Genomic DNA, 25147 nt, shown 5'->3' with positions numbered 1-25147 from the left:
AGATCATCAAGTCCAAGCATTCTCTAACTCTACCTAGTCTGGTGCTAAACTATGTCCTTCAGCAACAGGTCTTTCCCAACCTATTCTATTCTATTCTATTCTATTCTATTCTATTCTATTCTATTCTATTCTATTCTATTCTATTCTATTCTATTCTATTCTATTCCATTCCATTCCATTCCATTCCATTCCATTCCATTCCATTCCATTCCAGTCACCATCACTGGAGGTGTTCAGGAGAAGACTTTATAGGGTGCTTGGCTGCATGGTTTAGTTGATTAGGTGGTGTTGGATGATAGGTTGGACTTGATGATCTTGAAGGTCTCTTCCAACCTGGTCTATTCCATTCTATTCTATTCCATTCTATTCTATTCTATTCTATTCTATTCTATTCTATTCTATTCTATTCTATTCTATTCTATTCTATTCTATCCCATCCCATTCCATCCCATTCCATCCCATTCCATTCCATTCCATTCCATTCCATTCCATTCCATTCCATTCCATTCCATGCAAGAAAGTAAAGAGAGGAAGAAGGAAAAGGAAGAAGTGTTTGAGAACTCTTAAATTCTGGTGTTACCAAGATTACAGCTGAGGCACATGCACAAGGAAAGCAGGTTTCCATAATTCCACTTTTTAGAGATAAATTTGTTATCTAAGAGATAAAGGAGGAGGGGGAAATAAGCTTGGTTTGGCATTTACAGACAGCTTAGCCATGCACTTCAGGTTCTCATCAGCAATAGGATGCAGAGGATGAGATAGCTGCCAGACAGTCCCAGGCAGCAGGCAGTTGTAGTCTGAGGCAAAGACAGAAGATGCTGCACGAACCCAGGACTTTTAACACTGAGTAGTGTAAACAGAGAAAACACATTTTCATTCCACACAGAGGGGGTTGACAACCTCACTGCTGTTAGAGCTGAGGTAGCTGAAGGAGGGCAGCTGGTTTGTAACTCTAAGAATGTGCCTGGAAGGTTGTTTTTTCTTCTGTCATGTCAGGTGTAGTCTACCCTCAAAACCCTTGCCTGTTTTAGCTAGAAATCATTAGTGCAATCCACACAGCAGAACTGCACACAATCCTAGCCAGCAGGAGCAGGGAAGTCATTCTGCCCTGTGCTCAGCAGTGGTTAGGCTGCACCTTGAGTCCTGTGTCCAGTTCTGGGCCCCTCAGTTTAGGAAAGATGTTGAGATGCTGGAAGGTGTCCAGAGAAAGGCAACAAAGCTGGGGAGGGGTTTGGAGCACAGCCCTGTGAGGAGAGGCTGAGGGAGCTGAGGTTGCTTAGCCTAGAGAAGAGGAGGCTCAGGTGAGACCTCATTGCTCTCTACAACTACCTGAAGGGAGGTTGTAGCCAGGAGGGGGTTGGTCTCTTCTCCCAGGCACCCAGTGGCAGAACAAGAGGACACAGCCTCAAGCTGTGCCAGGTGAGGTTTAGGCTGGAGGTTAGGATGAAGTTCTTCATAGAAAGAGAGATTGGCCATTGGAATGGGCTGCCTATTCCATCACTGGAAGTGTTTAAAAAGAGCCTGGATGAGGCACTTAGTGCCATGGTTCAGTTGATTAGATGGTGTTGGATGATAGGTTGGACTTGATGATCTCTGAGGTCTTTTCCAACCTGGTTAACTCTGTATTCTGTATTAGGAAGAGGTGCAGTCAGCTCTCTACCTTTCACCCCTCGGTGGGCTCTGCTGTGTCCCAGGTGGATTGATAGCTGCCAGAGCCTGGGGTACAGACCTCAAAACCCAGCAATAGAAGCCTAAGATGTCAGCTTTAGGATTCTGCTAACCTATGAGAGTGCATTGAAGGGAGAAACTGAAGGCTGGGGACTGTCTGTCTCTTTCAGGTACAGAGCAGTTGCCTCCTGGAGCCGTGTGCAGGGAATTGGAATCCCAAAGATCACAGCTATTGAAATATTCTCCATTTGGCTCCTGTCCTTCATCCTGGCTATTCCAGAAGCAATTGGCTTTGCTGTGGTCCGGTTCAGGTACAAAGATGAAGACTATGTCACCTGCATGCTCAACCCTACAAACAATTTTATGCTGGTGAGTAGCTTCTTTTCTTCTCCTGTGGGAATCCACAGCATACAGGTTAGACAAGACACTGCATTATCTTACTCTCTCTTCATCCACTGAAGTGCCAAATGTATTCTAATGTCTATTGGTGCAGAGGATCCTACATTTACTCTACCCTTCCTGTCTCAACTTGCAGCCAAAAAATACTAAAGGGAACTTCAGAGCAGTTTCATTTCTTCACTACTGAGGATTCTCAGCACAGAAATGGGCAATTCAGGCTTGTTTTATGTACAGTCAAGAGCTGGGTCAGGGTAGCCAGAGTGTTGGAAAGTATTGTGTTTCCAGGTATCACAGTATCACAGCATATCTTAGGTTGGAAAGGACCTCAAGGATCATCAAGTCTGACCTATCAACACAGACCCCATGACTAGACCATGGCACCAAGTGCCACATCCACTCTCCCCTTGAACGCCTCCAGGGATGGGGACTCCACCACCTCCCTGGGCAGCACATTCCAATGACGAACGACTCGCTCGGTGAAGAACTTTCTCCTCACCTTGAGTCTAAACCTCCCCTGGCGCAGTTTGAGACTGTGTCCTCTTGTTCTGGTGCTGGTTGCCTGGGAGAAGAGACCAACCCCTTCCCGGCCACAACCACCTTTCATTGCCCTGGTAGAGGGCAATGAGGTCACCCCTGAGCCTCCTCTTCTCCAGGCTAAACAATCCCAGCTCCCTCAGCCTCTCCTCACAGGGCTGTGCTCAAGGCCTCTCCCCAGCCTTGTTGCCCTTCTCTGGACACCTTCAAGTCTCTCAATGTCCTTCTTAAACTGAGGGGCCAAGAACTGGACACAGGACTCAAGGTGTGGCCTAACCAAAGCAGAGTACAGAGGCACAATGACTTCCCTGCTCCTGCTGGCCACACTATTCCTAATGCAGGCCAGGATGCCATTGGCCCTCTTGGCTACCTGGGCACACTGCTGGCTCATATTCAGGTGGCTGTCGATCAGCACCCCCAGGTCCCTCTCTGTTTGAGAGCTCTCAGCCACTCTGACCCCAGCCTGTAGCTCTGCATGGGGTTGCCATAGCCAATGTGCAGCCCCTGGCACTTGGACTTGTTGAATGCCATTCCATTGGATTCTGCTCATCTGTCCAGTCGGTCGAGGTCCCTCTGCACAGCCCTTCCACCCTCTAACTGACCAACATCTGCTCCTAACTTGGTGTCATCTGCAAACTTGCTGATGACTGACTTGACCCCCTCATCCAGATCATCAATGAAGATGTTGAAGAGGCTGGGGCCCAGCACTGATCCCTGGGGGATGCCACTGGTGCCTGGCTGCCAGCTGGCTGTGGCACCATTCACCACCACTCTCTGGGCTCAGCCTCCAGCCAGTTCCTAACCCAGCACAGAGTGTAGTGGTCCAAGCCACGAGCTGACAGCTTAGCGAGCAGTTTGCTGTGGGGGATGGTGTCAAAGGCCTTGCTGCAGTCCAGGCAGACCACATCCACAGCCTGCCCCACAACCACCAGGCAGTCACCTGATCATAGAAGGAGATCAGGTTGGAGAGGCAGCACCTGCCCTTCCTAAATCCCTGTTGGTGTATCACCTTGGAGCTTGCAACTGTCAAACCCCATGATTGATCACCATGATGCATTCATTAGCCAACTCTTTTGGCAGATACAGAAAAGTTGGTACCCTGCTCTAATGTAACTTTTCCTTTCTCTGAGCACTGACAAAATCAAACAGGGACCAACCACCCCTTTGTTTACCAGAAATGATGGCTACAAACCTGATGGAATCACATCTCCAACTTGGGCACTTTCAGCTGTCATCTAGAGACAGCAACTTCAGAGTAAGGCAAGTGCCTGAGACACACCAGGCTTCTTAGGCACTTCTCAAAACCCTCACCCTCTGCAGCTTAACAGCTGCCAGTCCCCACACTCAGTTGTTCAAAACAGATGGGCAGAGTCCAAGGGCAGGAGATTGAACACATCTAAGTGCCAGGTTCTACACATTGGCCACAGCAACCCCAGGCAGTGCTATAGGCTGGGGGCAGAGTGGCTGAGAGCAGCCAGGCAGAGAGGGACCTGGGGGTACTGGTTGACAGCAGCTGAACATGAGTCAGCAGTGTGCCCAGGTGGCCAAGAAGGCCAATGATATCCTGGCCTGTATCAGGAACACTGTGGCCAGCAGGAGCAGGGAGCCCTGTACACTGCACTGATTAGGCCACACCTTGAGTCCTGTGTCCAGTTCTGGGCTCCTCAGGTTACGAAACATGTTGAGATGCTGGAAGGTGTCCAGAGAAGGGCAACAAAGCTGGGGAGGGGTCTGGAGCACAGCCCTGTGAGGAGAGGCTGAGGGAGCTGGGGTTGCTTAGCCTGGAGAAGAGGAGGCTTAGGGGAGATCTTCTTGCTGTCTGCAACTCCCTGCAGGGAGGTTGTAACCAGGTAGGGGTTGGTCTCTTCTCCCAGGCAACCATTGGCAGAACAAGAGGACACGGTCTCAAGCTGTGCCAGGGGAGGTTTAGGCTGTATGTTAGGAAGAAGTTCTTCCCAGAAAGAGAGATTGGCCACTGGGATGAGCTGCCCAGGGAGGTGGTGGAGTCACCATCACTGGAAGTGTTTAAAAGGAGCCTGGATGAGGCACTTGGTGCCATGGTTCAATTGATTAGAGGGTGCTGGGTGATAGGATGGACTCGATGATCTCAAGGGTCTTTTCCAGCCTGGTTAATTCTATTCTATTCTATTCTATTCTATTCTATTCTATTCTATTCTATTCTATTCTATTCTATTCTATTCTATTCTATTCTAATTCTACTCTATTCTATTCTATTCTATCCTATTCTATTCTTCTATTCCATTCCATTCCATGCCATTCCTTTCCATTCCATTCCATTCCATTCCATGCAAGTTAGTAAATCTTTGCTGCATAGGGGATTAGGGATCTTCTACCTGGCTTTGCACAGAGAAAAGGGGAAAGTGGAATCTTAATTTCTCCTTTCTGATCCCAAAGAAGGGCAGGGCACCCTTCACCCACTGATAAATAAATCAGTGTAATATTCTGTGCAGGTAGAGAGTGCAAGGTCATAAGTCTGGAGGAACCTCTGTATGGTTTTCCAGACCAATATTTTTCATGACAGAGTGCAAGCTTCCCTTTTTTTGAATGCCTGGCACTTCCCCAGAACATGGCTTGGGCTAGAATTGGAAAGAGCAGGTGGAAATGGAGCCAGGATGTAAAAAGTGGGGATGGTTAGTGGGTTTTCGACGGACAGCCCCAACTTTGGGAGCATTACACAGACTGCAAGGAGGGCAGAAAGAGCAGGAGAAAAATGGCAAGAGAAGACAAAAGGAATTCTCTAATGGAAATAATTAATGGAGGTGAAGAGTGAGTAGAATTGCCCAGGACTTACTAAACTCTTGTGTCTAAACCCTGCAGACTGCATGACTGTAGTTACAGGACTGCCCTTTTCTAATGGCTGTTTTTCTCCACAAATGTGCCTTGACAATCTTAATTTCCTCCCTCCCTGAGAAAAAGAGTGGTTTTCTTTTCCCTCTTCTCAAAGACACTACAGTTCAGGCCTTCCCCAGACATGCTAGCTTGAATGAGTGGTGTTGTTCTAGTCTTAATGTGGTACAGCAGAATAATTTGTGTATGGGGGTCCTGGTGGATGGGAGGTTGACCATGAGCCAGCAATGTGCTCCTGTGGCCAAGAAGGCCAAGGGCATCCTGGGGTGGATTAGAAAGGCTGTGCTTAGTAGGTCAAGAGAGGTTCCCCCACCTTCTACTCTGCCATGGTAAAGCCTCATCTGGCATATTGTGTCCAGTTCTGGGCCCCTCAGTTCAAGAGGGACAGGGAGCTGTTAGAGAGAGTCCAGTACAGAGCCACAAAGATGATGAGGGGAGGGGAACATCCTTAGGAGGAGAGGCTGAGGGAGCTGAGGGCTCTATAGCTTGGGGAAAAGGAGCCTGAGAGGTGACCTCATTCATGTAGATAAAGATGTGCAGGGTGAGTGCCAAGAGGCTGGAGCCAGGCTCTGCTGGGTGATGCCCAGTGCCAGCACAAGGGGCAGTGGTGGAAGCTGAGGCAGAGGAGGTTCCATGTGAACTTCCATGAGGAAGAGATTTTACCCTGTGACAGAACAGTGGAACAGGAAGCCCAGGGGGTTGTGGAGTCTCTCTCTCTGGAGATATTCAAGATCTACCTCGATGTGTTCCTGTGTGACCTGGTATAGGTGACCCTGCACTGGCAGGGGGGTTGGACTGGATGAGCTTCCAAGGTCCCTTCTAGTCCCTAACATTCTGTGATTCTGTTAATGTGGGTCTATTAGTAGGAATTAGTATCTTTTTCTTGCTCAGCATAATTCCAAAGCTCCAAATCTCACTCCTTCCCCCCCAGTTTGATTTCCAAGGAACCAAGCCAGCATTTACATTTGGGCTGAGAGCAACTGTTGGATGTGTGTCAGTCAAAACAGGGAGAGGTGTTTCAGTGCATTGCATGCAAGTACAAACATGAGAGTAAAATGGAAATACCATTTCAACCTTAACTACAGTATTTACTGCCACACACACCACAACAAAGAATTAACTTAAGTGTTGGGAAGGATTTCTCCTTGACTTTTGTTTTGAACAGGAGCTTTATTCCTCTTCAGAGCCAGCCTTGAGAGATTCATGCTAGACCATGACTCCCAAGAGGCTGAGTGCACCAGGAAACTTGTTTAAAATGCACATTTCCTGTAGAAAAGTGATTCCATGTGGGCTTTCAAGCCAAACAAAAGAATGTCTACTTCTCTTAAATCAACCCAACTGGGGGCTTTGATGTAAGCTTTGTGAAACCCAGATTCCACAATTAATCATTTACAGACATTTCTTCATGTAGGCTTTTAGAACTTTAACACAGCCAAGGCCTCACCCAGAGCTGCTGCCTTGCTCAGGACTGGGACACAGAGCTCTTCTGTGACCCTCTGCTTGGTACAAAGCTGGCAGGCTGACGTGGCAGAAAGCTTGCCTTGTAAATGGAGTGTGGATTCACACAGTCCACATTTTGCCATGTGCTGCCCAGTAAATATGATTCTAGTCTGACTTGGAGGAATTGGCTATGGAAAAGACAATTGTCTCCGTGCATTTGCAATCCTTCTCTCTGCAGAAGGGGTGGCAATTCAATTTCCCCTCGGTGCAAACTCTTTAAGCAGGAGGCATATTGTTTTCTGGGTTTAAGATGGCAGAAGCTCTCTTCCCGGTGGAGGAAATTCTGCCCCCCCCAAGGAACAGTGCAGCTGTGCAGCAGAGCAGAGCCCCTCCTCACACAGAGAGGGAGGAGAAGGAAGCACAGCCTAACACTCCCACAGAAACACAATTCAGACTGTCCTGTGGGGTGAGGCTGTGGTCTAGATACCAGCAGCAGACTCTAAATCAGCAAGCTCTGCAAGCAGCTGCGTTAGGCCAGAGAGAGAAATCCAAAGCATTCCCTTTTCATTAGTAAATTGTAGAATCAGAGAATTGTCAGGGTTGGAAGGGACCTCAAGGCTCAGCCAGTTCCAACCCCCCCTGCCAGGAGCAGGGACACCTCACTACATCAGGTTGCTCACAGCCACATCCAGCCTGACCTTAAAAACCTCCAGGGATGAGGCTTCCACCACCTCCCTGGGCAAACTGTTCCAGTGTCATAGAACCAGCCAGGATGGAAAAGACCTCAGAGATCATCAAGTCCAACCTATTACCTAATACCTAACACCTCCTGACAAATAAAACATGGCTACAAGTGCCACATCAAATCCCCTCTTGAACACCTCCAGGGATGGTGACTCCACCACCTCCCTGGGCAGCACATCCCAATGGCAAATTACTCTTTCTGGGAAGAAATTTCTCCTCACCTCAAGCCTAAACTTCCCCTGGTGCAGCTTGAGACTGTGTCCTCTTGTTCTGGTGCTGGTTGCCTGGGAGAAGAGACCAACTCCCTCCTGGCTACAATCTACCTTCAGGTAGTTGTAGAGAGCAGCAAGGTCTCCACTGAGCCTCCTCTTCCCCAGGCTAAGCAACCCCAGCTCCCTCAGCCTCTCCTCATAGGGCTTGTGCTGGAGACCTCTCACCAGCCTCATTGTCCTTCTGTCAGCCACCTGGACATGCAAAGCCCATCTCAAGAGAAGAAGGAAGAGAGGAAAACACCTGACCCAAACTGACAAGGTGTCACTTTGTAAGGATATGTCTCACCACCCTCATGGGGAACAACTTCTTCCTAACATCCAGTCTGAATCTCCCCACTTCTAGTTTTTTTTCCATTCCCCCCCAGTCCCATCACTCCCTGACACCCTCACAAGTCCCTCCCCAGCTTTCTTGTAGGCCCCCATAAGCTTCTGGCAGGCCACAGTGAGGCCTCTAGTGTAACTAAAGTGGATCCTCAAATGAACAGGAATAAATCCCAGTCAATTAATTGCCATTTATTTCTCCCTTCAGCATTCAGAGCTTAGCTCTCCTCGGTCTGAAATGTAAACATGCTGTCAAGAGTTGGCCTTTGTCAGGCAGGCCTCATGTAATCCCCAGCTATTAGCACTGTGGTGTGGGAACTGTGATGCTGCAGGGGCACATCCGCCAGGAATAAACAAGCTTGGGGAAAGATTATGAGAACGAAGGTTCCCTTTAGCACACATCCATCCCAGTGGCTAAAAGCCCAGAGACAGGAAGTGTTTAAGATGTCATCTCTCTGGGCACACTTTTGGCTGAGCACCCAAGTTACAACCCCCCCCCCCCCCCCAAGATGCAATCTTTTCTTGGCTCTGGAAGAACCATCGATAGGAGAGGGTCATCCAAAACGCTTTGTCAAGTGCAGTTTTCAGTGGGATGCACAAATACATTCGCTTCAACCACAGCCTAAATCCCAGCCAAGGCTTACAATCAGGCAGCAAAACACTGCTGCTTTGTTATTGTGGCCTTCCAGTGTCTGAAGGGGGCCTACAAGAAGGCTGGGGAGGGACAAACACACTGGAGGGAAGGGAGGCCAGCCAGAGGGACCTGGACAGGCTGGAGAGGTGGGCACAAGCCAACCTCAGGAGGTTCAACAAGACCAAGGGCAGGGTCCTGCAGCTGGGTCAAAGCAATCCCAGGCACAAATCCAGGCTGGGCAGGGACTGGCTGGAAAGCAGCCCTGAGGAGAGAGACTTGGGTGTGCTGGTGGAGGAGAAGCTCACCAGGAGCTCTCAGTGTGCACTTGCAGCCCAGAAAGCCAATCAGATCCTGGGCTGCTTCAGGAGATGTGTGGCCAGCAGCGCAAGGGAGGTGATTCTCCCCCTCTGCTCAGCTCTGGGGAGACCCCACCTGGAGTACTGCCTCCAGTTCTGGAGCCCCTGTGACAAGAGGGATGTGGAGGTGCTGGAAGGTGTCCAGAGAAGGGCCAGGAGGATGAGCAGAGGGCTGGAGCACCTCTCCTGTGAGGACAGACTGAAGGAGTTGGGGCTGTTCAGTCTGCAGAAGAGAAGGCTCAGAGGTGACCTCATTGTGGCCTTGCAGGATCTGAAGGGGGCCTACAAGAAGGCTGGGGAGGGACTGCTCAGGATCTCAGGTAGTGATAGGACTAGGGGGAATGGAATTAAACTGGAGGTGGGGAGATTCAGGCTAGATGTGAGGAGGAAGTTCTTCCCCATGAGAGTGGTGAAGCCCTGGAATGGGTTGTCCAGGGAGGTGGTTGGGGCCCCATCCCTGGAGATGTTTAAGCCCAGGCTGGATGAGGCTCTGGGCAGCCTGCTCTAGTGTGGGGTGTCCCTGCCCATGGCAGGGGTGTTGGAACTAGATGATCCTTGTGGTCCCTTCCAACCCTGACTGATACTATGATACTATACTAAGGCCCTTCGTGCCCTGTCACAAGAGGGGTGAAAGGCAGGCAAAGGGTTAAAAGGAACTATACCACTAGAAGCCACTTAAGCTCTGCATATATCAGACAAACACTTCTGAAGTGGCTCCTATCTGCCCAGGACATAAGCAAACCAACTATCAATCTGTGCCCTGACAGCCAAAGGTGATTAAACTCACAAGGCATTTTGAATTTTCCTTTTTTGGACTCAGGAGGGAAGCCATGGAGGTAAGTGCCATTTCCCAAGGCAGGCTTTTAGTATGATTTGTTATCTCCAGCTGACACTGCCCACAGTTTGGCCTGGCTTTTTCCTGAAAGTGGATTCCAGTTTGCATGGATGAGGGTAAAGGTTCAGAGAATACAACCAAAAAGCCCTTAACTCCTGCCCAAGCCAGACTGCAACACAGCTCTGCCAGCACATCCAGAGAGGTGATTCTGCCACTTTGCTCTGGTGAGACTTCACCTGGAGTACTGTGCACAGATCTGGAGCCCCCAGTATAGGAAGGACATGGACTTGATGGAGAGGGTCCAGAGGAGTGCCACAAAAATGAACAGGGGGTTGGAGCACCTCTGCTACAAGGACAGGCTAAAGGAGCTGGGGGTGTTCAGCCTGGAGAAGAAAAGGCCCCAGGGAGACCTAATAGCAGCCTGGCAGAACCTGGAGGGGCTACAAGAAGGATGGAGAGAGACTGTTTGCAAAGGCCTGCAGGGACAGGAGAAGGGGCAATGGCTTTAAGCTGGAGAAAAGCAGACTTAGATTGGATATCAGGAAGAAGTTCTTTACTCTGAGGGTGGTGGAACAAATTGCCCAGGTTGAGGCCTCACCACTGGAGATATTCAAGGTGAGGCTCAACGAGGCCCTGGGCAGCCTGATCTAGTTGGGGATGTCCCTGCTGACTGTGGGGAATGGAATGGAATGGAATGGAATGGAATGGAATGGAATGGAATGGAATGGAATGGAATGGAATAGAATAGAATAGAATAGAATAGAATAGAATAGAATAGAATAGAATAGAATAGAATAGAATAGACCAGGTTGGAAGAGACCTTTGAGATCATCAAGTCCAACCCATCATCCAGCACTATCTAATCAACTAAACCATGGCACCAAGCACCCCATCAAGTAAGTTGAACTGGATGACCTTTGGAGGTCCCTTCCAGCCAGGACCATTCTATGATTCTATACAGGCAGAGTATCTGTGAGGTAAAATAAATGTTTACAATGTCATAATTCATAGAGCCATAGAATGGTTTGGGTTGGAAGGCACCTCAAGCTCATCCAGTTCCAACCTCCCTGCCATGGGCAGAGGTACCTCCCACCAGCCCAGGTTCCTCAAGGCCAACTTGACCTTGAACAGCTGCAGACAGGAGGCATCCACAACCTCCCTGGGCAACCTGTTCCAGGGTCTCCCCACCCTCACTGGAAAGAATTTGTTCCTAATCTCCAGTCTAAATCTGCCCTCCTCAAGCTTAAAGCCATTCTCTCTCATCCTATCACTACAAGCCCTTGTAAACCCAGGGAGGTGGTGGAGTCACCATCCCTGGAGGTGTTCAGGAGGAGATTGGATGTGGCTCTTGGTGCCATGGTCTAGTCATGAGGTCTGTGGTGACAGGTTGGACTCAATGATCCTCGAGGTCTCTTCCAACCTTTGTGATACTGTGATACTGTGAAAAAGTCCCTTCCCAGCTATTTTGTAGGCCCCTTTTAGGTACTGCAAGGCCTCTACAAGGTCTCCCTGGAGCCTTCTGTTCTCCATGGTGGCCCCAAACCAGATCAGCAACAAGAAAGCTCAGTTCATTTGTGGTGCCGTGCTTTACAGTGAACAATAAGAAACATCTTCTTCTCTTTTGTCTTTGTCTTCATTTCTCCTTCCCTACAGTTTTACAAGGATGCCAAGGACTGGTGGCTGTTTGGCTTCTATTTCTGCATGCCCCTGGCCTGCACTGCCATCTTTTACACACTGATGACCTGCGAAATGCTAAACCGGAGAAACAGCAACTTGAGAATTGCTCTCAGTGAACACCTCAAGCAGGTAAACATTTAGGAACAGCAATGCTCTTCTCTCTTTGGGTCACCAAATGGGATGGCATTCAACAAGTCCAAGTGCCAGGTGCTGCACTTTGGCCACAGCAACCCCAGGCAGAGCTACAGGCTGGTGGCAGAGTGGCTGAGAGCTCCCAAACAGAGAGGGACCTGGGGGTGCTGATTGACAGCTGCCTAAACATGAGCCAGCAGTGTGCCCAGGGGGCCAAGAAGGCCAAGGGCATCCTGGCCTGCATTAAGAATAGTGTGGCCAGCAGGAGCAGGGAAGTCCTTGTGCCCCTGTACTCTGCATTGGTTAGGCCACACCTTGAGTCCTGTGTCCAGTTCTGGGCCCTTCAGTTTAGGAAGGACATTGAGATACTTAAAGGTGTCCAGAGAAGGGCAACAAGGCTGGGGAGAGGCCTTGAGCACAGCCCTGTGAGGAGAGGCTGAGGGAGCTGGGATTGTTTAGCCTGGAGAAGAGGAGGCTCAGGGGAGACCTCATTGCCCTCTACAACTACCTGAAAGGTGGTTGTAGCCAGGAGGGGGTAGAACAAGAGGGCACAGTCTCAAGCTGTGCCAGGGGAAGTTTAGGCTCGAGGTGAGGAGAAAGTTCTTCACTGAGAGAGTTGTTAGCCATTGGAATGAGCTGCCCAGGGAGGTGGTGGGGTCCCCATCCCTGGAGGTGTTCAAGAGGGGATTGGATGTGGCACTTGGTGCCATGGTTTAGTCATGAGGTCTGTGGTGACAGGTTGGACTCGATGATCTTTGAGCTCTCTTCCAACCTTGGGGATACTGTGATACATTAGAAATGTGTGAGAGTTTTAGGCTGTGCCTAGAAAAATTTCCCACAGATCTTGAACAGAAAGTTGCAGAATGGTAATAAACTGCCATTGGATGCAAAAGGGAAAATAATGATAAGGTCTAAATAGTCCCAGTCGGTCTGGAAAACTAACATGAAGTTGGTAGTGTGAAGTAACTCTCTTTTCAGCTTCTTTGCTCTAGTTTGTGTTTCTGCTAGCTTGCTGACCTTGGCTGCATCACTTTGTTCTGGCTAAGTGCTAAGAGTAGGGTAGGGTAGGATAGGATAGGATAGGATAGGATAGGATAGGATAGGATAGGATAGGATAGGATAGGATAGGATAGGATAGGATAGGATAGGATAGAATAAGAATTAACCAGGTTGGAGAAGACCTTTGAGATCATCGAGTCCAACCTATCACCCAGCACCATCTGATCAACTACACCATGGCACTGAGTGCCTCACCCAGGCACTTTTTAAACACCTCCAGTGATGGTGACTCCACCACCTCCCTGGGCAGCACATCCCAGGGGCCAATCTCTCTTGCTGGGAAGAATTTCTTCCTAATATCCAGCCTAAACCTCCCCTGGTGCAGCTTGAGACTGTGCCCTCTTGTTCTGATGCTGGGTGCCTGGGAGAAAAGACCAACCCCCACCTGGCTGCAGCCTCCCTTCAGGTAGTTGTAGACAGCAAGAAGGTCTCCCCTGAGCTTCCTCTTCTCCAGGCTAAGCAACCCCAGCTCCCTCAGCCTCTCCTCACAGGGCTGTGCTCCAGACCCCTCCCCAACTTTGTTGCCCTTCTCTGGACACATTCCAGCAAGTCAACATCTTTCCTAAACTGAGGGGCCCAGAACTGGATAAGTAATAAACTATTCTCTGCTCTGTCTCTTTCTTGCTCTTTCTCTTTCTCCTGTCCTGAGTACAGAGGGAGGGAAAGGAGCAGGGAGGGGGAAGCTGTTGGTAACCCCCTGGTTTTGTCCCGGGCAGTGATTCTTATGTTGTTTATAGGCAGTAAATCTAAGTAAATGCTGTATACTTTGTACATATCTGTCACATTTCATGATTCTAGATTGTAGTTTTGCTTGTAAATATGGTTTCATTTGCTTCCATCTGAGCTAGTCTGGCAATTTAATGGGTTATTTTTGGGAGGAGGGGGCAAATTCAACCCACCACAAAACGTTTCAAAATGCACCCAGCAAATGACTGAAAGGGAAAGGAGGTTATTGATATAGGCTGGGCAGGGTCTGGCTGGAGAACAGCCCTGAAGAAAAGGCCTTGGGGGTGCTGGGAGAGGAGAAGCTCCACAGGAGCCAGCAGGGAGCACTTGCAGCCCAGAGAGCCAAGCAGAGCCTGGGCTGCAGCAAGAGAAGTGTGGCCAGCAGGGCCAGGGAGGGGATTCTGCCCCTCTGCTCCACTCTGCTGAGCCCACAGCTGCAGCTCTGGGGCCAGCTCTGGAGCCTCTGTTGGAAGAAGGATCTGGAGGTGCTGGAATGTGTCCAGGGAAGGGTCATGAGGAGGAGCAGAGGGCTGGAGCTGCTCTGCTCTGAGGACAGAATGAGAGAGCTGGGGCTGCTCAGTCTGGAGAAGAGAAGGCTCTGAGGAGACCTTCTTGTGGCCTTCCAGGATCTGAAGAGGGCTCCAAGAAAGCTGGGGAGGGATTTTCGAGGGTGTCAGGGAGCGATGGAACTGGGGGGGATGGAAAACACCAAGAAATGGGTAGATTCAGATTGGCTGTGAGGAAGAAGTTGTTCCCAAGAGGGTGGTGAGAGACTGGCACAGGTTTCCCAGGGAGGTGGTGGAAGCCTCATCCCTGGAGCTTTTGAAGGCCAGGCTGGATGTGGCTGTGAGCAACCTGCTCTGGTGTGAGGTGTCCCTGTCCATGGCAGTGGGGTTGGGAGTGGCTGATCCTTGAGTTCCCTTCCAACCCTAACAATTTGATGACCCTGTGATGATGTTAAGCTATTCACCCAAACTCAGAACACAAGCGGAAACCATAGCACAAGGAGGCTTTGAAGACAGCCTGCTCAGGGAAGTAGCCAGCTTCTTTCTTGCCTGAAGTATGCATGACAGTTGTGCTTCCCTGCTCTTTAACCTCCAAGCACTGCTAGCTAAATGCTTTGAAACTGAACTACAAAGATTTGCCGAAACCATGCTTCTTTTCCTTCCTGAAGATGCAGCTCCGTGGGTCCTTCCCTGCTTTCGGCACACTTTGATAGGCAACTTTCAGTTTCATACAGGAAGCAGTGGTAGAATAACCTGGGTTAGATCAGAGTGGATTTAATACTGTATCTCTTTTTTTTTCCCCTGGGGTTATTGCATGGTTTGCAGCTCCACTGCTGTGGCTGCTTTCAGAAGGGCAGCAGGAGAACAGCACAAACAAGTGAGCACAGAGCAAGGCCACTCACGCAGCTGTCAGATCTCCCTTCGCTGTTTTTGCAGCGCTGTCTGACGTTTAATTCCTAACTGAAACGTTGAAAACCAATCTGTGGCTTTCCCCCTGTGTTAATGGCAGCCCCTCAAACCCCACTCTTCCCTTCAAATTCCACATCCACTGATTTGAAGCCCTACAGCAAGTCCCCTTGCAGCACAGCCACTTCTCGCAGAGGTTCCTCCTCTGCTGGTTCATTCCAGAGCAGGGCAGGGTGGAAAATCCTCTCCTTGTCCAGATCCTCCACTTTTTCCCAGGGCCTCCAATGCACAAACCACTCCACCCCTTAGAGCTGGAATGATAAGTACAGGGTGGGGGAATCCACCCTCCAGCTTCTCTATCCTGATGTGCACTGCCCAGCAAGCTACTCAAACTGGGTGCTGGAGGATGACTTTCTGGCACAATTTCCAAATGCTTGCTTGCTTCCTGCCTTCCTCCCTCCTTCCCTCTCTCCTTCCCTCCTTCCTTCCCTTTCTTCCTTCCTCTCTTTCTTCCTTCCTCTCTTTCTCCCTTCCTCTCTTTCTCCCTTCCTCTCTTTCTCCTTTCCTCTCTTTCTCCCTTCCTCCCTTTCTCCCTCCCTTTCTCCCTCCCTCCCTTCCTTCCTTCCTTCCTTCCTTCCTTCCTTCCTTCCTTCCTTCCTTCCTTCCTTCCTTCCTTCCTTCCTTCCTTCCTTCCTTCCTTCCTTCCTTCCTTCCTTCCTTCCTTCCTTCCTTCCTTCTTCCCTCTCTCCTTCCCTTTCTCCCTTCCTCCCTTTCTTCCTTCCTCTCTTTCTCCCTTCCTCTCTTTCTCCCTCCCTTCTTTCCTCTTTCCCTTTCTCCCTTTCTCCCCCCCTTCCTTCCTTCCTTCCTTCCTTCCTTTGTCCCATCTACCCTCCTTCCCTTTCTCCCTCCCTCCCTTTCTCCCTCCCTCCCTTTCTCCCTTCCTTCTTCCCTCCCTCCCTTTCTCCCTCCCTCCCTTTCTCCCTTCCTTCTTCCCTCCCTTTCTCCCTTCCTCCCTTCCTCTCTTCCACCCTTCTTCCCTCCCTTCTGTCTTCCCTTCCTCCCCACTTCCCTCCCTCACTTCCTCCCTTCCCTCCCTCCAGCCTATCCCACATTCATATCTAGGCATGATTCTTTTTGTGCTCTGATGAAGACTGCTCTTATAAGAAAGAGGAAACCACACCAGTCACACTCCAAGCCTAACAAGATTTAATCTATCCACACATTTGACTTTTTCATGACAGAGCAGCCTTGCAGTGCTTGTTAGTGTCACAGCCCAGTGGCACTTTGAGAAGTGGCTATTCTTACCCCTCTGTCTGCTTCTCTTTATCACATGCCTACCAAACCCCACTGGTATGGGGTCAAAAAGTCCACCAAAACATCTGTAAATCTCGAGAGCCACATCAAATATCTATTAAACTGAAATGACTTCCTGCTCTAAGCATTATGAGATCAACCTGCAATACAGACAGTTCTGAAACCTTGTTTGCAGAGGACCTACTCACTTAGGAACATCAACATCACAGAGCAAGGAGCTCATAGCCAAGTAACTCTGCTCTGCAGTAGCCCTTTCTGTCCAGGCTGCATATTAAATACATAATGATAGACCAGAGAGAATCTGACATCTTGATTCATAGAATCATAGAATCAATAAGGTTGGAAGAGACCTCAAAGATCATCAAGTTCAACCTGTCACCCAACACCCCATGACTACTAAACCATGGCACCAAGTGCCATGTCCAATCCCCTCTTGAACACCTCCAGGGATGGGGACTCCACCACCTCCCTGGGCAGCACATTCCAACAGCTAACAACTCTCTCTGTGAAGGATTGTGATTAGGCACCACAGTGGCTGAATGGAACTTTTACTGCCAGCTGACTTTGGTGCCTTAGGATTACAGATTGCCCCACATCAGGAATGTGGTTTATCAAGGAAGTGTGATCCCAGTTCCCAAGTTTTTCTGGCAGATAATGCATGTTTCTGAAGGAAGGAGGTTATCTAAGGGAGTGTCAGAAGCAAATCCAGCATGCAGGAATAACGAGGCCCTGGTGAGGCCACACCTGGAACATTGCATTTTGGACAGAGATCAACTCCAGAGAGTCCAAGGGAGGTGTACAAGGATGATGAAGGGACTGGAGCACTGCCTGATGAGGACAGGCTGAGAGCCCTGGGGCTGTTTAGTGTGGAGAAGAGAAGACTGAGAGGGGATTTAATAAATGTTTAGAAATATCTGAGGGCTGGGAGTCAAGAAGGAGGAGACAGGCTCTGCTCAGTTGCACCTTGGAATAGGGCAAGGGGCAATGGATATAAACTACAGCACAGAAGGTTCCACTTCAACATGAGGAGGAACTTCTTCCCTGTGAGGCTCACAGAGCACTGGAACAGGCTGCCCAGAGAGGTTGTGGAGTTTCCTTCTCTGGAGACTTTCAAGACCCATCTGGATGTATTCCTGTGTGACCTGTGCTGGATTCTATGGTCCTGCTCTGGTAGTGGGGTTGGACTCAATGATCTCTTGAGGTCCCTTCCAACCCCTAACATCCTGTGATCCTGTGGGAAAGTAATGGGTTTCAGGAAAGCCCAGCAGCGGATTTTCCTTGGCTGACATCTAGAGTATCCTGGCAATGTGTTCCAGCAGCTGCTGCAGTCTCAGTGATGGGCAGGTTCTGCTGAGAATGACGATCAAGAAGATGACATGTCACATTACAAAAAGGAGAAGAAGAAGAAGAATTAAAACCCAAACAAAACAGTTCAGGGACATCAGGAAGCCTGGAAGCTGCACTTTGGGAATCCTTGCCTGCTTTCATAGAATCAATAAGGCTGAAAAAGACCTCAAAGATCATCAAGTCCAACCTGTCACCCAACACCTCATGACTAAAAACCATGGCACCAAGCGCCACGTCCAATCCCCTCTTGAACACCCCCAGGGACGGTGACTCCGCCTTTAGCCAGGTTTCTTTGCTGACCACATCACTCTGCTACAATCACCTAGCAGCACCAATGAGGCTCTCAGGTGAGAGTTACCTTTCCTTCTCTTTTGCAGAGACGAGAAGTTGCCAAGACAGTTTTCTGCTTAGTAGTGATTTTTGCTCTTTGCTGGTTCCCCCTCCACTTGAGCCGAATCCTGAAGAAAATGGTTTACAACGAGAGAGACCCCGGCAGATGTGAACTGCTCAGGTACTTCAGTTTCTGTCTCAATCACTCTTTTATGCTACTTAAAAACAGAAAAGAAAGGAAAAAGACAGAAAAGAAAAGAAAAAAAGGCCTGCCAGGCACTTGGGAGTTGATGTGAGGAATGTCACGGTGGTGTGTGCAGAGCAAACGTTATGTTATGGCTTTCCGGCTCTGCCCGTTTTCAGGGGCTTCAGTTTTGAAGGGGTGGCAGCAGAAGGTTGTGCTGCCACGCAGCCAGGCTTACACAGGCTGAGAGTTGGGCAGGGAGAAATTGAATGATGTTCAAGAAGGGCAAGGGGAGAGGCTTGTATCTGGGAAAGATCAACCCCAGGTTGGGGACTGACCTGCTGCAGAGCAGCGAAGGGGAAAAGGACCTGGGGGTCCTGGTGGATGGGAGGTTGACCATGGGCCAGCAATGTGCTCTGGTGGCCAAGAAGGCCAAGGGCATCCTGAGGTGGATTAGAAGGGCTGAGGTTAGTAGGTTGAGAGAGGTTCTCCTCCCCTTCTACTCTGCCCTGGTGAGGCAACATCTAGAATATTGTGTCCAGTTCTGGGCCTCGCAGTTCAAGAAGGACCGAAGGGAACTGCTTGAGAGAGTCCAGCGCAGAGCCACAAAGATGATTAAGGGAGTGGAACATCTTCCTTAAAGGAGAGCCTGAGGGAGCTGAGGGCTCTGAAGCTTGGAGAGGAGGAGCCTGAGAGGTGACCTCATTCATGTTGATAAAGATGTGTAGAGTGAGTGCCCAGAGGCTGGAGCCAGGCTCTGCTGGGGGATGCCCAATGCCAGCACAAGGGGCAGTGGTGGAAGCTGAGGCAGAGGAAGTTCCATGCAAACATGGGGAAAAGTTTTTTTCCCTGTGAGGTGACAGAACACTGGAACAGGCTGCCCAGGGGAGTTGGGGAGTGTCCCTCTCTGGAGATATTCAAGACCCACCTGCATGTGCTCCTGAGTGATCCTTCTCTGGCAGGGGGATTGGACAGGCTGAGCTTTCAAGGTCCCTTCTGGTCCCTAGCATTCTGTGGTTTCCATAAGTGTTGTCTGCCACCATTCCTCTGACTTTTGTGCACTTCTGTGAGATGGGTTATTATACACCTGGCACAGTGTGTTATACAGCTGGGAGTTAGGAAAGGGAGAACTTGTGTCGGTGACAGAAGAGACTGTAACCACAGAGAGCAGGGATGCTTCTACAGCATATGAGCAGTTTAAATGCTTTCCTTTCTCTTCTGCTGCCTAGTTTCCTGCTGCCATTGGATTATATCAGCATCAACCTGGCCACCATGAACTCTTGTATAAACCCAATAGCTCTGTATTTTGTGAGCAAGAAGTTCAAGAACTGTTTCCAGGTAAGATCTTCTCTGTCAGGTTTTATGCCCAGTTAATGAACTGTATTAAACCTCTTAGCTGTTACCTATTTTTAGCAGTTGGGGAGCGGGGGGAAGGAATGAAAGATTCTAACCTGCCTGGTTCACCAGCTAGCAGCTCACATAGCTCACATTCCAAACTGGAAGTGGCACTATCCCCTTTATCTGAAATGCTAAACCAGTAACTAAGGTTGACACAGTCCTGATGTGTAAACATGTAAGCTGAGACAGACATGCTCGTGTGAGTGCTACTTATCTGCATGTGACATGGGCATGAAATAGAATTTGGTTGCTCTTTCCCACTCCAGATGAAGACAAAGAACACATACATGGGACCCCAAGCTGCCAGCACTTCAACAGTCCCCTTGAATGACTAAAACTTTCAGGCTGGAAAACCAAGGCAGGCACCTGAGTTGGCTTTGGCATTTATATTTGCCTGATGGCTTTTACCTCCATTTTTCCAGTTCCTACACATGGAAGCACATTTTCAGACTAAAATACTTTCCAGGTGACACTGTGCCTCTTCAGGCATGCTTTAATGGCCACAGTAGTCTTAACCTGATGGTTGGTCTTTTCCAGCCAAAACAATTCCATGATTCTATGATTCACCCAATAAAGGCAATACAGGATGAAAGAAAATCATAGAATCAACCAGGTTGGAAAAGACCTCAGAGATCAGCAAGTTCAACCTATTACCTAACCCCTCATGACTAACTAAACCATGGCTTCAAGTGCCACATCCAATCCCTTTTTGAACACCTCCAGGGATGGGGACTCCACCACCTCCCTGGGCAGCTCATTCAAGTGGCAAATCACTCTTTCTGGGAAGAACTTTCTCCTCACCTTGAGCCTAAACTTCCCCTGGTGCAGCTTGAGACTGTGTCCTCTTGTTCTGTTGCTGCTTGCCTAGGAGAAGAAACCAAGTGCCACCTGGCTACAACCTCCTTTCAGGTAGCTGTAGAGAGCAATGAGGTCTCCCCTGTGCCTCCTCTTCTCCAGGCTAAGCAACCCCAGCTCCCTCAGCCTCTCCTCACAGGGCTATGCTCCAAACCCCTCCTCAGCCTCATTGCCCTTCTCTGGACACGTTCAAGTGTCTCAATGTCCATCTTAAATCGAGGAGCCCAGAACTGGACACAGGACTCAAGGTGTGGCCTAACACAGCCACCCCTAGATAAATAGTGTATATAACTTCAGTCTGGCTTTACCTCTCTGCAACACTCTCTGAGCAGTCATGGATCTACTGCTGTTACTGCCATTGCCTCCCTGAGGCCCAAACTCTTCCCCCTAAAGCAGAATTAGTCAGTACTTTTTTTCTTGTGAAGGGAGGGGAGATGAGGAATCCTTTCTCCTCCTTCCAGAAGACACAGCTGAATCTTCCTGCCTGAGAAGAACCAGGGAGTGTGATCTTCAAGAACCTGCCATTCCTGTGAAAAATTCTTCACCTCAATATATTCCTTGTCCCTTTTCCCTAAATGATTTTATCTTCTTCCAAGATGTGTGAAGAAACCCAAGTCAGAGGCTGAGGAACTTCCCTCTTTTCCCCTCCATGCTAAGCAACATTCTGATCCCCAAGTATGAAGTGCAGAGAGGGAAAAAAACCAACCCAACTCTCACTTTATGTATCTGGTTCTGTCAGGTCTCAATCTATTTACCTTGGTCAAACAACATTTCCCTTCTGATACTGTGAAAGTTTTTCTTAGATAAGAGGCACAGGCTGAGCCAGATTTTCTATGCTTGTGATACTTAACCACAGGAATTGTTTATATCCTAGGAGAAAATATTTGCCCAAGTGCAGCTATCACTTCTAGGGCAGCTAGAACAGTGTGGCCAGCAGGAGCAGGGAGGTCATTCTGCCCCTGTACCAGATCTGCATTGGTTAGGCCACACCTTGAGTCCTGTGTCCACTTCTGGGCCCTTCAGTTTAAGAAGGACATTGAGACACTTGAAGGTGTCCAGAGAAGGGCAACAAGGCTGGGGAGAGGCCTCGAGCACAACCCTGTGAGGAGAGGCTGAGGGAGCTGGGATTGTTTAGCCTGGAGAAAAGGAGGCTCAGGGGAGACCTCATTGCTCTCTACAACTACCTGAAGTGAGGTTGTAGCCAGGAGGGAGTTGGACTCTTCTCTCAAGCAACCAGCACGAGAACAAGAGGACACAGTCTCAAGCTGCACCAGGGGAGGTTTAGGCTGGAGGTGAGGAGAAAGTTCTTCACTGAGAGAGTTGTTAGCCATTGGAATGTGCTGCCCAGGGACGTGGTGGAGTTCCCATCCCTGGAGGTGTTCAAGAGGGAATTGGATGTGGCACTTGGTGCCATGGTTTAGTCATGAGGTCTGTGGTGACAGGTTGGACTTGATGATCCTCGAGGTCGCTTCCAACCTTGGTGGTACTGTGATACTGTGATACTGTGATATCACTCCCCTCAGCCAGAATCATTTGGATAGTTCTGACTGACAAAAATAAAACACCAGGGTTGGCAATCTGCACAGAATTTGAGAGATTTGTGTGAATGGGGGCTTTTCCTTCTGTGACTCATTTATTTGTTTGCTTATTTATTTATCTCCAGTCCTGCCTTTGCTGCTGCTGCTCCCAGTCTAAGAGTCTAGTGACTTCAGTGCCCATGAACGGAACAAGCATCCAGTGGAAAAATCAAGAACTAAACAATCACAACACAGATCGAAGCAGCCATAAAGACAGCATAAACTGAAAAGTGAGGACTCTGATGCCACTTCAGAATCAAAAGGAGGAAGAAACAAAGTCACAACAAAGCTATTTCAACAGGAAGCCCAGTGACTGTGCCAGAATCAGTTCAGAGCTGCGCACCCTTGTGCCTAATTCTAGAGGTGACTGAGCAGATTGACTGATGCTAACTGTGATGTTCTGTGAACTGAGATGCACTGGATGGTAACTCTGCCTCTGAAAGCGATATGGGTGGGATTGTGACACCAAAGAACTGACCTGAACTGCACAGGTGGTTTGCTCTTCTGAACCAAGCAGGAACTGTCCAGTGTCTGTGACTGGTACAATATAATCTTATTACCTGATTATCACCTAGAATTAATCACTCTGGAGTCTTTCAGAAGATATCCACATGGAATCTCTCTGTGACTGTATTTCCTCTCTGCCCATTTGTCTTTTAACTCTTTATTTGTGCAGTGGATATATTCCATACACCAGTATGTTTTGCATGTTGTTGTTGTTGTGGTTGTTCAGGTTTTGACATTGGAAAAGACTTTGGTCCACACCAGTATTTTCTTTCCTTGCATTGCAGTGGGTCAGGACATGAACTGGGCAGTTCACATTTGTAGCACTTCAGTACGCAAAATCAGGAAGAGACCATTTAAAGCAGCATCAACATTTGGCACTTAAACACAGATTAATACCAAAAGAGAAGGGGGGGGAAAAAAAGGTATTAATAATGCAGTACTCTACTGTGTTATTTATTCTAATGCTTTGTACAAAGTCAGCACAATAAACATATTCTATATCAGCAAAGAAAGGATGAGAGATGCCCACAGAAGGGGCACCTTAACGATGTGTTTTCAATTAACCTGCCATGTTAATACTTAAACCATAGGAACCTATTCATCTATTTAGACTATAGCTGTGTGAAATCAAGAGTGGCAAGGAGGATCAGTGGAACACAGTGGAACATTACTAAAGCTGTCCAAGGAGTTCAGAGAAGGTGGTTGTTGTCATAGCAGCTACCCACAGCGTTTACCTACACGTTGTGAACGTGAAGTTACAGTGAGTGCAGGACTGGGCAAGTGCCACCCAGCTGGATGTGCCTTATGCTTACAGAGCTCTTTGCCTTCCTCTCCCAACATTCAAAGGTTTTAATGGGGTTTAATAGATGACCAACATTGTTAACCATGCAAATGCTATGAAAATATAGACAGAATACTGATTGCAAACCACTGATTGACTTATTTGTTTGATCCAGTATGGTTGCACTGCAAGGGATTTGGTTCTTACAGTTGTACACAGGGAGATCACAGAGGCACAGAAACATTCAGGTTGGAAAAGATCCTCAGGATCACCAAGTCCAACCATTAACCTGACTCTACAAGGTTCACCCCTGAACCATATCCCCAAGCACCACATCCACAGAATCACAGAATCACCAAGGTTGGAAGAGATCTCAAAGATCATCAAGTCCAACCCATCACCACAGACCTCATGACTAAACCATGGCACCAAGTGCCACATCCAATCCCCTCTTTGACCTTTAAATACATCCAGGGTTGGTGAATCCACCACCTTCCTGGGCAGCACATTCCAATGCCTGACCACTCTTGCTGGGAATAATGTTTCCTAATGTCCAGTCTAAACCTCCCCAGTGGCAGCTTGAGGCCATTCCCTCTTGTTCTATCACTAACTTCCTGTGAGAAGAGACCAGTACCAGCCTCTCTACAACAGCCTTTCAGGTACTTGTAGACAGCAATGAGGTCTCCCTTCAGCATCCTCTTTTTCAACTTAACCATCCCCAGCTCCTCCAGTCTCTCCTCATCAGATTTATTCTCCAGGGCCTTCACAGCTTCCTTGCCCTCCTCTGCACTGGCTCCAGAACCTCCACATCTCTCTGGTATTGAGGTGCCCAAAACTGGACACAATACTCCAGGTGTGGCCTCACCAGAGCCAAGTACCAGGGGACAATCCCCTCCCTGCTCCTGCTGGACACAGCATTTCTAATCCCAGCCAGGATGCCTTTGGCTTTCTTGGCCAACTGGGCACGCTGCTGGCTCCTATTCAGCTGCTTGTCCGTTAGAACCCCCAGGTCCCTTTCTGCCAGCAGCTTTCCAGCCACACTGTGCCAAGCCTGGAGCATTGCTTGGGGTTGTTGTGACCCAAGTGCAGGACCTGGCATTTGGCCTTGTTGAAGCTCATACTGTGATGTTCAGTCACGGTTAGACTTGATCTTCAAAAGGTCTTTTCCAACCAGGTGATTCTATGATTCCTAGTTTGGCTCCAAAAACTTTTAATAAGCAGTGGAAAATTAGCAGTGTGGTGTCATATATAATATGCCTCATGCACAAATCTGCTAGGGAAGCTGGAGCATCTCTGCTGCTGGGCTAAGGAGCAGCAATTAAAATTCCACTCCTTTATAAACATCCGTTAACGTTCCAGGGAAAGATATCATCCTGCATGCTTGCCTTCCCCAGGTCAAAATGCTAGTGCCTACAGTGACTTCTGCTGCACAAGTGCCCCAAATGTTTACATTCACACAAACCTTCTAAAGCATATTAAAACCAAAAAAAAAGAAGTCCTTGAAATGGGTGGATGTGGTTCTTGTGTGTGTGTGTGCTTTCCTCCCCCGTGATACATATGCGTGGTGTAAATACCTGCAGCCCTGTGCTCACCTCTACACAAACCTCAATACAGTTCTTTGCCAGTGCTCTGCAGGAGGGCTCAAGAGCATGGTATTGAATTGGGCCCTAGCTGAATTTTATCCAGAACACTTCATCCTCAAGCTGTCTCACAAGTCACAGTAACTGAGTTGCAATGCTTCCCCTTCAGCAGCTTGAATTCATAGAATCAATTGTCA

At 48.8% G+C, this 25147-nt stretch overlaps 1 protein-coding gene across 1 annotated transcript in view; it reads left to right on the top strand.

Moving 5' to 3' along the window:
- EDNRA (endothelin receptor type A) overlaps window positions 1-24865 on the top strand; it is a 60003-nt gene extending 35138 nt beyond the window's left edge. Inside the window, exons 4-8 of the mRNA XM_068168036.1 lie at window positions 1839-2037; window positions 11725-11877; window positions 18116-18249; window positions 19482-19590; window positions 22169-24865. Coding sequence (XP_068024137.1) covers window positions 1839-2037; window positions 11725-11877; window positions 18116-18249; window positions 19482-19590; window positions 22169-22309 — 736 coding nt within the window. The 3' untranslated portion in view covers window positions 22310-24865. The remainder of the gene's footprint in view (window positions 1-1838; window positions 2038-11724; window positions 11878-18115; window positions 18250-19481; window positions 19591-22168) is intronic.
- Window positions 24866-25147: the final 282 nt, after the last annotated feature.

This window comes from Melanerpes formicivorus, unplaced genomic scaffold (assembly GCF_026170545.1).
Source record: "Melanerpes formicivorus ecotype bairdi unplaced genomic scaffold, bMelFor1.0.p_v2 SCAF_129, whole genome shotgun sequence".
NCBI lineage: Eukaryota > Metazoa > Chordata > Aves > Piciformes > Picidae > Melanerpes > Melanerpes formicivorus.
Note: the sequence above shows the minus strand (reverse complement) of the source record. Positions and strands in the feature narration are given on the sequence as shown.